The 12,618-nt window shown below is 41.8% G+C and overlaps 1 protein-coding gene across 2 annotated transcripts in view; it reads left to right on the top strand.

Annotated features, from left to right (window-relative positions):
• Atp1b3 (ATPase Na+/K+ transporting subunit beta 3) overlaps window positions 1-12,618 on the top strand; it is a 35,789-nt gene that overhangs the window by 19,351 nt on the left and 3,820 nt on the right. For both annotated transcript variants that reach the window (XM_051140670.1, XM_051140671.1), the window contains exons 3-5: window positions 2,208-2,315; window positions 5,262-5,446; window positions 7,131-7,181. In XM_051140670.1, the coding sequence (XP_050996627.1) occupies window positions 2,208-2,315; window positions 5,262-5,446; window positions 7,131-7,181 (344 nt within the window). The remainder of the gene's footprint in view (window positions 1-2,207; window positions 2,316-5,261; window positions 5,447-7,130; window positions 7,182-12,618) is intronic.

Here is a 12,618-nt window from a genome sequence, read left to right as displayed (position 1 = left end):
TCCTCTGTTGTTATAAAAATATGTTATACTGTTGGGCAGTGGTAGTGCACACCTTTAATCCCAGCACTCGGGAGGCAGAGGCAGACGAGTCGCTATGAGTTTGAGGCCAGCCTGGTCTACAGAGTGAGTCCAGGACAGCCAAGGCTACACAGAGAAACCCTGCGTCAAGCCTCCGACGCCCCCCCCCCCCCCAAATAATCTGTTTTACTAGAGAATATACTTTTAAGCAAAAAGAAAACTTAACTGAAATACAGGGTATATTTTCTATGCCTGATTTTATTCTTTTGAAACAATCTGTGAATGCCAGCTCTACTTCAGTACTTGGACATGGCTCTTGGCCTCAGGGACCTGGCAGTGTTTGGCAATACTGGAAATCTGAATCCAGGCACCCACCACCACCACCACTGAGTTACACCCCTAATCTGTCCTAGCATCTTCAGCAAACTAAATGTTTATTAGGTAAAGTTAAAAAAAAAAAAAAAAGAATTCCATAAAATAAGACAGGTTCTGAGAGAGTGAGTACCTGGTCTTGCTAGAGAGGAAAAGTAGTGCATGGAATCCCCCAAATGTAAACGGTTTTCTAGAGACAGTAATAGAGCAAGGAAGCCTCCATCTAGAGGAGTAGAGTCTGGGTAGCAAGGAGAATGTGTGGCTAGCAGGCAGGGAGTGTGGGAGGTTGCTCTCTAGAACATTTAGTTTTTCAGCCACTTTTGATGTATCTTCCAGGGACCACTTAGCTATGTCTGGAGTCTTTGTTAGTTATTAGAGCTTGAGAAGTGCTGTTGGCAAGGATGCTGCTGAGCAGGACAGGCTTGCCTTCTAAGCAGAGTTATCCAGCTCAAACTCATGCTGAGCCTAAGGGACCCTAGTCTATATTCTGCCTGCTCGCCTAGAGGACTCTGAGCTATAACACCAGCCAAACCATGCCAACTTCCCCCGTCACTTTTTCTTAGACCCTCATGTTCCAATTGTTTTTCTTTTACCATTTCTTTTGTTTATACCTAATATGCTTTTTTGCCCTCTGCCTACACTAATTTAAAGTTCATTTTCTTACCATCTAAGTTATACATGACTTGGTTATTATCAACCATAGTCTGATCTACTTCAGCAGTACTAAGCTGTTTGTAATTGTAAAAACCATCTAAACAGTAAAGTGTGCTCAAAACTGAGTTCTATAAAACTATGCATTGTTTGATAGTTCTAAGTAAATATATACATATACATACATATGTGTATTTAGTACAAAGTTTTTAGATATGAGAAATGTTTATGTTAAAGTTAGAAGCCACATTATTCTTTGTAGACAAGTATGTTTGCCTTTTCTTTGCTCTATATGCATAAGCATCAACTCCTGATACGAAATTGTTACTGATTATAATCCCAGTGTGGTTTATAAGAAACATACTTTAGTGCTACAGCAAAGCTTATTGAAGGAAGGAAATTGTTTAACTGAAAAAAGTAGGCTGTTACATGTTTCCATAGAGCTGTATTGTGAACGGCTGGGCAGGTGGGCGCCTGTCTGCTTGCTCATGCTTGTAGACTTAGGTTTTCTGGTATGCTCATTTTAAAACTTTTTATTTTTGTTGTTTAGTCAGCAAAGCAAGCATTACCAAAAAGAAAAAAGAAAACAACCCTAAAATAGTATTTGGTGGAAACCTGAGTTTAGAAAGTTCAAGGTAAGCCATAGCGACAGCTCAGTGATAAGAGAACTTGCAAAGGAAACACAAGGACCTGAGTTCAGAGTCCTAAGTCGTAGTAAAAGCCAGGCATTGCCACTTGCTCCTTAACTCCAGTGAGGCTGATGAAAGCAAAAAGGTCACAGGCTTGCTGACCAGCCAGCTTAGCAGAAAAGATGCCAGCTCCCAGACTCACTGAGAGAACCCTGGCTCAAGGATAAGGTGGAAACTGCTATTGTCCTCTGGTGTGCAGTATTGTGCATGTGTACGTGTGTGCATACACACAGAGTTCAGGGTAAAATAGTGTGTTTTAAAGTAAGGAGTGGTGGTTAACTGAAAATAATCAAATTTAGAGGCTGTTTTTAAACTTGATTCTGTATAACTAGTTCTAAAGATTAGAGTTTATATGCCTTTCATAATTGGATCCAAATAGACAACTGTGGCATAGCTGTGCACCCATGCCCTTTAGAAATAAAGGTGAGAACAGAGGAGGGTTGCTTACTGTTAATACCTCTCCATGTCTCTTTTCAGGACTTATGGTTTTTCCAAAACCACAGACTGCCTTGGAATATACATACAGTATGTCTGACTCAACTACGTATACAAAGTTCGTTGAGGACCTGAAGAAGTTCCTAGAGCGTAAGTGTGCGGTTCTAGAAGAGGGAGAGCGCTTGTACTCAGTGCAGAGCCCAGTGCCACACTGTGACCACCTTTAGAAGCAGCATTTTTAGAGTTTGTTTTACTCTTTTGTTCTTTTCCCTTTCAAACACAGCTGGAAGAATCTGCAAGTGAACTCACTGTTAGTTGAAAGAATAAAGCCAAGTCTGTGTCATAGAAAACGGTGCCTCTGACTGACAGAATGCTTTTCTGTGGTGCTGGAACTGTAGCATGGTGCCTCAGATGTCAGGCAAACACTATTGAAATTGACCTATGTCAGATTTTTAATGTATTTAGTTTAAGAGTTACCAGTATGGGGGCTGGAGAGATGGCTCATTGGTTAAGAGCACTGTCTGCTCTTTCAGAGGTCCTGAGTTCAATCCCTAGCAATCACATAGTGGCTCATAGCCATCTATAATGAGATCTGGTGCCCTCTTCTGGAGTGCAGGCGTACATGCAGGCAGAACACTGTATGTGCAATAAATAAATCTTGTGTGTTTTTTCCCCCTTCTGAGACAGGGTTTCTCTGTGTAGCATTAGCTGTCCTGGACTCAGTTTGTAGACCAGGCTGGCCTCAAACTCACGGTGATCCACCTGCCTCTGCCTCCTGAGTGCTAGGATTAAAGGCATGTACCACCACACCTGGCTAAATAAATAAATCTTTAAAAAAAAAAAAAACAAAAAAGTCACCAGTATGTACTGTGTTTTTAAGTAAGCACTGTAGCCCACATCCTCTTTATTCTGGCTGGCTTAATCAAGTGAAAGAATTTTTAACAGTTTTGGTTCACTTGCTTTGATCACCTTGTCCCCTTTTCAGCCATAATATACCAGTTTTTCTCTAGATGCCAAAGCCATTGAATAAGCTTTCCCAGAACCACTGCCTTCTTCCTAACTTGCTTATTTGTCTTTCTCCCAAATTCTGTGCTGGGGCTCTTGCTGTTTGCTGATGGTTTTACTGATCTAGCCTCTTTCCTCGAGTGTTCTTCCTCATCTAGTTGATCAACACGATTTTTCCACTTCATTTTTACTTTAACAGCACTTTAAAACACTGCTTGTCTTTATGTCTGCCAATAACTTGTGACAGAGCCCAGCTCTGGATAAAAGCACCTAATTCCTGGGTTAGGCTCCTTCTCTGACCCGGCTCAGAGCAGCCACAGGGGAGACCGGACTAGGTGGTTAGCACCGCCTGCCTCAGGTGGGCATGCTTCACTGCCTGGTGATCCATTGCCTGTCTCTGGTGCCTGAAGGTATGCTTGCTATCCTTGCTCAAGCCTCTCGGCGTTTTCCTTCCCATAACTCACCATCACAGAACATAGCATCTTGCTCCAAATGCTGAAAGAAAGGTTTGGGCCGTATCTGAATTAATAGAGCGCTTGGCCAGCATGCAGACACCATTAAATCTGCCATGATACCTACTTAAAACCTTGGCACTTGGGAGGTGGAAGTGGAAGGATCAGAAGTTCAAACTCAGTTAAATAGTAAATTCAAAGCCACCTTGTACAATATGAGACCCAGTCTTTAAAAACAAACAAACAAAATAATAGAAGTACTCAGATGGATAGTCTTCCAGTGTCTCCATTACTGGGAAAGACCTACACTTGCCACGTGCTGCTGCTCTCTTTTTCTTCTTGCAAGGCCACTTGAACATCTACTCTTTGACTCTAATCCCCTCTCTGTCTCAGAAACATCTTACTGGGTACACTCCCTTTATTGATAGGAAAGTCTGCAGTTTCTCCCTATCTTGAGGAAAATAACCCTTGATCCCTTCCACACTGTCTTTAAATCTCTTTGCTTTAATAGTTAAATAATTTCAAAGTTTTATGAGACTATTTTGTTTTAAAAAGTAATGGTAAGCCTTCAGTGCAAGCATTAGTTCCTTTCCGTGTCCTGTCTGGCTGAACCTTGTAGAATCCTCCAGCAGGTTTTAGTGTGCGTGTGACGGGCTCTTGCCATCTGCCTTCATTCTGCGTGCCTTTGCTAGAGCAGACTGACTGAGAGGCAGGCCTATCAGCTCCTGCCACTGAATGTCACTAGTTCAGGTGGCACAGACCGAGACTGTGTTCTGTACCTGTGTGGCTTTCCTTTCTTCCTTTCTGGTTTCTTAAACATTTCATGTCTTCGTGGTTCAGATGTATCCACTGACCTCATCTGCTCTGCACAGCCTTTTCAGCTGATGTTAAGTGCTGATCAGGAGTGGGTTTCACTTCCTAGGGCACTTTACTCTTTTCTGGATGGTTCTTCTCTCCATTGCATAAATACAGTCATACTTGCCTGGTATAAAAATCTTTTAGTGGGCATGGTGGTGCACGCCTTTAATCCTAGCACTCAGGAGGCAGAGGCAGGGGGATTTTTGTGAGTTTGTGGCCAGCCTTGTCTACAAAGGGAGTTTCAGGTCAGGCAAGGCTGTTACATAGAGAAACCCTGTCTTGAAACACCCCCCCACCCCCATCTTGTAGCAGATGGTTCTTTTGACAACCCTTCTCCTCACTTTTTAAACCAGTTTTTACAAAATTTACATGGTCCAGCTTCTGCCTTCCTTTATCATACCAGCCACCATGACTCACAAATTCCCTCTGCTTTCTGGTCAGTAGAGTCCCCTTGTCATAAATTTGCTGTTTAATTTCATGCCCCTGTAGTGTTTAACTTACACTGTTTTCCCTACTAGGCTGTAAGCCCTAATGGGGCAGTAGCAACACACACCCATGCATATCCTTGCCGCTGTCTCTGAGGTTAGGAACATACAACGTTTTCTGATAGTTACGTAGTTGTGCCTGATGCCAGGCACAGTAGCTTTAGAGTGTTGTTACTTGGTAATTCATACTGCTTTTTTTTGTCTTTGAAAATATTTGTTCAGTGAATGATTTGACTTGTTTCTTGTGTGTGGTATCTTTTCTTGTCTGATCTGGTACACATATGTTTCCTTTTTAGCATATTCTGTAGAAGAACAGAAGAATCTCACAGACTGTCCTGATGGAGCACTGTTTAAGCAGGAAGGTCCAGTTTATAGTGCCTGTCGGTTTCCAGTTTCCCTGCTTCAAGAATGTAGTGGTGTGAATGATGATGTTTTTGGCTATTCCAAAGGACAGCCTTGCATTCTTGTGAAAATGAATAGAGTACGTACTTGTTCTACCTCTGCTGATGCTGGTACATGTACACATGATATACCTGTTATGCTGACAACTGCTTTTTAGATTGTTTTGCTTGGGTTAATGCCTTATTAAGTGTCACCTCATTTACTTTAAAGACCAGCAGTGCTAGTTAATGCTTGGGGAAGATGAATATGGCAAAAAGGTTCATAGTTTAATTATAGATTATATGTAATTTTTTACATACTAAAGCATATAGTGGTATATGTAATTAAGTAGTTTGAGTAGTGAGAATATAAATAAAACCCACGTTCTAATGAACACAATACCGTGTTGTAGTTATAGCTAGTGCTAATGGTGGTTTAATAAGACATAACTAAGAATTAAGGCCAAAAAAGTAAGCCAGAAGAAGTGTGGACCTTGACCTGTACTGTAAGGTGAGCTATACATTCATTTAATGGGGATTGTCTTCAGTAATGCTGGCCCGCAAGGTCTGTCTTCACTGTGTTTGCTATATTGCTGAAAATCAAAGGATCGTCTTCTGGGTTTAGTAGAAATGGCCTTTGCAGTGGCTGGAGAGCTGCCTTAGCATCTTCCAGGGACCAGGGTTCAATTTCTAGCACCCACATGGCAGCTCACATCTGTCTGTAACTCTAGTTCTAGGGCTTCTGAGAACCTCACACCAACATCCACACAGGCAAAATACTAATGAACATAGGTCAGCATCAGATTCAGCTAGTAGGGTTTTCATCGGTGTGCTTCCAGAGCTGTTATGAGCGGAAGACTAGGTACAGCTGTCTACAACACTCTATAAGCTTCTTTAACAGCTCGACCTTTGGAGGCCTCTTACATCTTGCAGACTTTTGCCCAGAATGGCATTTGGATCAGAATGCAAAACAATGATAACAACAAAATAAAGCTTAGAAGATAGGGCTGGTGATAAAGGCACTGGCAACCAGTCTAAACTGAGTTTGATCCATGCTAAATAAATAAATAAACAGGGGTGGTGGTGGTGGTGGTGGTGGTATTACTTTTGTTTTTGTTTTATTGAGACAGGGTTTCTATGTGTAGCCTTGGCTGTCTGGACTCACTTTGTAGACCAGGCTGGCTTCTGCCTCCCTGAGTGCTGGGATTACAGGTGTGCACCACCATGCCTGGCTGAGTAGTTGGGTGCCTCTAGTGGATCCAAAGGCTGGTGTTACAGCTCGGATTTAGTGTTACCTAGTGCAACCAAGGCCCTGCCTGGGGACCTAGCACCATAAGGAGATGTAAGTTGGGATTCTTCTTAGTACGTGCTTTAAGAGGAGAGAGAACTGTGAGCATATTTTTATAGCGAATATTTTCTTATCGGTGAGTATGTTGGTACATGCCTGTGATCCCAGCATTTGGAAGGCAGAGGCTGGAGTATCCATCCCCAAGGTTAGCCTGGGCTGCAAGCGGGACCCTTTCTCAAGCAAACATAACAATTTATTATATTCTTTAATTTAAGTGTTTATTATTTTAGATGTGGCGGGCATATGACTGCATTGCTTCAGTACAGTGCCTAGCTATATTGGAAGGCTCAATTTTATATCCTAAAGTACAGGTTAGTATGACTGAGTTGAATGTGCAGAGTAGTGTTAATCTCAGCTGCTGTGTCCCCAACAACAGAAGAGGAGGTTCCATTGTATTCATATGCGCTGACTAACTGGTCCATGTTTTTTGACCCTAGATAATTGACTTAACCCCAAATGGAGCACCACAGATAGCATGTGTGGCAAAGGTTAGTATTCAGATCATTAACTTTTCATGTTTCTTAAATACTTCAAATATCATGTTTTTTAGGATGGCCTTGTTCTCCATTTAATAGATCATTATAAGGACAAATTCCGTTTATTTTGCACCTCCTTGTTTTTCATACGCCACATTTCACCAATCTTAAGAAGGTGTGTTTTTCTAGTTTAGTAATGAAGTTGACATTACAACCCCCGGGGTCCTGTTCTGTATATGGAATTCTTCTTTCAAGTCTAAAAATTATTGTGCTTGTTATCAGCGTCACTTGAGAATTAATGGGATATGCTGTTTTTCCTTAAAGTAGAGGCATTTTCTCTTTCCTGTCCCTTCCCTTCCTAGAGTGCTGTGCATTTTCATTCTGTACCTTCTGTTTGCTTTCCATGCTGCAAACGCACCTGAGACAAATGTGCAAACAATGGTGAGCGTTCTAAAGACAGTTAAGCTCTACAGTTGTCGTAGTGTTAGATGCTAGCATTCATCTCTTGTTGTAGTTATTTTATCAGTATGGCCCTAATAATGTTTAGTACCAGGCCTATGATTATTATTACAGCAGTATTTTCTAACTTGCTAGCAATCAAGCAAGACACAGACACCTGTTATATTTTAAGATAGCCTTAGTTAACCTGGGGCAGGGCAGATATTAATCCCCTAAACAACTTCCCATAGTGGGGTGGGTATGGGATCCCTGCCCCAGTCCCATGCCATCTGCTTCTAATAATGACTATCAAGCTACCTCCCATCCATAATCCCAAATACTTGATAATTATCATTATCTGGGCCAAATCTCCATCCATGCCGGCCATGTGCTTCTCCTCCACCTAACCCATGGCCCAGCCACCTTCATCCTCCCCTCTCCTCCAGTCTCTCTTCCTCCCAGGATTCTCTCTCCCCAAGCCCAGGAACCTTAGCCAGGCCTATCCCATTTGCCCTGCCCAGGTGTGATAGTCTTTTATTGGTCAAACAGGTTAGGCTCTTAGGCAAGGTACAGGTGGGACACAGAGACAGCAAGCAGTAATTAGCATCAAAATACATCAGACCAACCTCCAACAATTCCCCTTTTCTGTCTAAATAAAAAGGCTATTTTTAAAAATATACAGTAGGAGCAATTATGAAAGATTATAAAAACCAGTAGGCAAGACATACATACATAATGTCTAATTAAAAGGTATTTGGTAACATTGAAGAAATATGATCTATTCTATTCTGGTGAGTCTAAAGTTTTGAACCTATGTAAGCTCATCTCTATCAACCTAAAAACATCTTCTTAACTCCTAAACAACTAAGTTTAATTTTAAAACTATCTGGTCTTCAACCCCATCAGAGACTTGAGAAGGAATAAAACTTAGTTACCTGAGTAAACAGGAAGTGCAGGTTAGCAGCTTCCAAAATGAAAAAGTGACAGAGACAGTTTGCCGCCTGAACAGTCACCCAACACTCTCTAACATGTTGGAGCCTCATCTTCAGCCTTTTGACTCAGTGTATCTGACAGACATAATTGTAAAGCAGGTACTACTGAGCACTTGCTTACCCTGTTTTGGCAAAGTTTGGCTGTCGACTCTGCCTGCATCCGAGCTTATCCATTTTAGGCAGAATTCTTTGTTTTGTTTTGTTTTGTTTTTTTCGAGACAGGGTTTCTCTGTGTAGCCTTGGCCATCCTGGACTCACTTTGTAGACCAGGCTGGCCTCGAACTCAGCGATCCGCCTACCTCTGCCTCCCGAGTGCTGGGCAGAATTCTGTTTGTGGCAGATGTAAGGACATTTTTGCCCAGGGCCTGGTTTGCCACATTTGAAGCCATCTCCATAAGGTGATTCTTCAGTTCTCATCTTTTTTTGAGATAGGTCAGGAGTTAATCTGTCTTATTGTCAAAGAATCCTTAAAATAATAGCATTTTAAAATGCCATATTCTGTAGGTCTCTGAAGTTTTTGAAGACCATCTAACTATTTTGCCTTATCTATCAGTAGAATCATAGCCATCTGTTAAACCTAGGATATATATTCTTGTGATAAAAATAGACTAGTTTCTGGCAAGACCCTGAGCTGATCAACTAACAATGAGCGTGTATTGCTTAGTTATCCCACATACCCTGCAATAACGTTTCAGAGCACTGGAAGGAAACCTCGTATTTTAATAGAACATATCTCTTAGACCAATTTACCCTTTGGGCACCAGTTTTCCTGTGCAGCTCTACTTTTAAGATGATTGGCTGGTCTTTTAGAGCAGTGACATCATTTTTCCTTGTATAAATCTAAGATTGAAGAAGGAACTTACATATTCATTTTATGGAAAATTTGTCATTTTGAATCCTTGACTGTCTTTGTAAGTAGTTTATCTTATCAGCGGGGGTCTTGTCCTGATTGACTGTGGAGGCCAGGTTGGTCTATAACTTGAGTTTTGCCTGTCTTTGTTTTTATTGTATTGGGATTAAGGGTGTGTGCCATCATCGTCCTGTTTAGGTATTTTATCTTAATTCCAGTAAAAATCTTTAGAAATCAAGTCAGGAAATAAGAAAAGTTTAAGTCTTGGGTCAGTTGTGTCAATTTAGATTTTCATTAGTGAACCCTGTCCATTTTTTGGAATTTAGTTATTGTTAATTTGTATTGGTGGGTCCTTTTCAGAAACAGTTGCTAAACATTTTGCAGTTAAAGAGTTTTTAATTTTAGCCGTTATCAACTTTATGGAGAAGAGTTTGGTTTGTTTAGTTTAGGTTTTTTTTTTTTTTTTTTCTTCGAGACAGGGTTTGCCTTGGCTGTCCTGGCCTCGCTTTGTAGACCAGGCCTGCCTCTGCCTCCCGAGTGCTAGGATTAAAGGCGTGCACCACCACACCCGGCCTTTTTTTTTTTTCTTCTTTTTCTTTTTCTTTTTGTTGCCAGTAACTTAGTCTCACATTTCTTGGCTTTTTGTCCTTTTCCTTGAAGTTCTTTAGAGAGGGTATGGAGAAGTATGACTATCATTAAGTCCATTGTAAACAAATCCAGAACTACCAAAACACAATTTAAAAAGATCTAAGAGCCTTTTGCTATGATGTTTTAGAAAGGGATTATAGTAGTTTTTATTTTTATTTTTTATTTGTTTAGGCGGTTAACTCCATTCCCCAGGTCAGTTTTAGAAGATTGTCAGCCTCTTAATTTTGCCTCTTTAACCTGTCATGTGTCTGTAGCCATTTCTGTTTTGTGAGAGTCTGTAGGCAGCTTGGAGCTGCAGTCTGTGTAATGTTTTGGCCCATGCATGCTCTTGGTCTGATGTATTTTGATGCTAATTCCTGCTTGCTGTCTCTGTGCTCCACCTGTACTGCCCAAGAGCCTAACCCTACTCCTGGGCAGGGCAAATGGGATAGGTGTGGCTAAAGTTTCAGGGCTTGGAGAGACAGAGAGAATCTTGGGAGGAGGAGAGACGGGAGGAGAGGAAGAAGGAGGCTGCATTATGGGTTAGGTGGAGGAGAAGCATGTGGTTGACATGGATAGAGATTTGGCCCAGATGAAGAACATTAGCAAGTATTTGGGATTATGGATGGGAGGTAGCTTGATAGAAATTATTAGAGCCAGATGGCATGGGATTGGGGCAGGAAGTAGTTTAGGGGATTAATATCTGCCTTGCCCCAGGTTAACTAAGGCTGTCTTAAAATATAACAGGTGTCTGTGTCTTGATTGATTGCTAATGAGTTAGAAAATCTTGCCATAATAATAATTATAGGCCAAACTGATAAAATAACTGCAATAATCTCCAGTTGTAAGGCAGAACCAGCTACCTAAAATGCTGCATTGGACTCGCTTTTGAAGTTGAGAAATCATAGCTTCTTAGGCCAGAGATGGATTTCCTACCTGGGCTCTGCAAACACCATTAAGCCTCAGAATCACTTAGGTTTATTGGTTCCCCATTCCCTATAGTTCCTGCCTCAGTACGTCTTGGGGGAGTCCAGGATTTGTACTCCTAACTGTGAGATGCTGGTTTGGAGACGTCCCCCTTTGTTTGTTTTTTGAGACAGGAATTCTTTATGTAACAGTCCTTACTCTCCTAGACTCCCTTTGTAGACCAGGCTGTCCTTGAACTCACAGAGATCCACCTGCCTTTGCCCCCTGAGTGTTGGGATTAAAGGCGTGTGTCACCATACCCTGCTGGAGAATTCTTTATAATTGTTAAGAGTATTGTCCAGTGTTTAGCGTTGACATGAACAAAGTCCGTAGCTTCTCTCCTAGGTGGATGTGTACGTGTAAAATAGAGACAGTCACTTCCTCCTTATGCCACACTCACTTCTCCAAGAAACTTAGATAGAAAACTAGAATCTTTAAACTGAGCATGATGTCACATGCCTGTAACATTTGCACTTGGGGGTGGGTGGGGGGGGGGGAGGGGGTGAGACAGGGAATTCAGAGTGGTGGTGCTTGCCTTTAACCAGCACTTGGGAGAGATCAAGGTAGGCTAATCAGTATGAGGCCAGCCTGGTCTGTATAGTGAGATTATGCTTCAGAAAGGGGGTTGGTTTAAAATAAAACTATGTGCAGGTCACAGGTGAGCAGAAGGCGTTGTGTTGTGTGACATTTGTCATTTATGCGTATGTGTGCACGTCCATGTATACAGTAGCATGGGATGAAGCTGGAGGACGAGCAATGGTCTCTGCTCTGCGTTCTGAGGGTCAAATCCCAGGTGTCAGCCTTGGCGGCAAGCAACCTTACCCACTAAGCCACCTCCTCTAAAAATCTATTTAACATACACTTAACATACTCTTAACATGAAAACATAGTGTTGCCTGTAAGTCACTTTAGCATCACATTTAAAGTAAAACAGGCTCCACAAGAAACTATTAACTAGTGTCTTAAATGCAGAGAAACACTCATCAGTGGGACTTTTCGTCATGTAAAACAAAATTTTAAGTTTTGTTCCCAGCGCTAGGACTCAAACTATTTATACTGCCATGTTAAGGCACACAGTGCTGGTGAGTAACACCTGCCCTAAACACTCTTATAGGAACACACCTTTTGGGGTGGTCATTCTTAAGTGTGGCCATTGTTTCTTAGTCATTATCTACTGTTTTTGAGAAGACCTCAAACATTATCTACTGTTCTGAGAGAGAAAACTCAGAAGAACTTGAGTTTTTCTGTTTTTGTTAGTTTGTTTTCTTATGTGGTGCTAAATGTCTATACTCCAATCTGGACTCCATAGCTAGAGCCTGTCTCAAAAAACAAAACAGAACAGCCTACATACCAGAGTCCTCAGTTTGCTGGACACCTTCCCTGTCTGCCTCTTACAACTGTGCTGACTGTGTCCCACAGACATGGTCTCCCAGTCATGACTGCTGTTTCCCAGAGTCTGAGTTTGCCATACCTTCTGTGTGCTTTCAGACTGGAGAGATGACATGCTGGGCTGCAGGTCAGTGTAGACAGGGTGCTCAGCATGCATGAGGCCCTGGCTCCAATTCCCAGCACCACG

This window comes from Acomys russatus, chromosome 32, assembly GCF_903995435.1.
Source record: "Acomys russatus chromosome 32, mAcoRus1.1, whole genome shotgun sequence".
NCBI classification, from domain to species: domain Eukaryota; kingdom Metazoa; phylum Chordata; class Mammalia; order Rodentia; family Muridae; genus Acomys; species Acomys russatus.
Note: the sequence above shows the minus strand (reverse complement) of the source record. Positions and strands in the feature narration are given on the sequence as shown.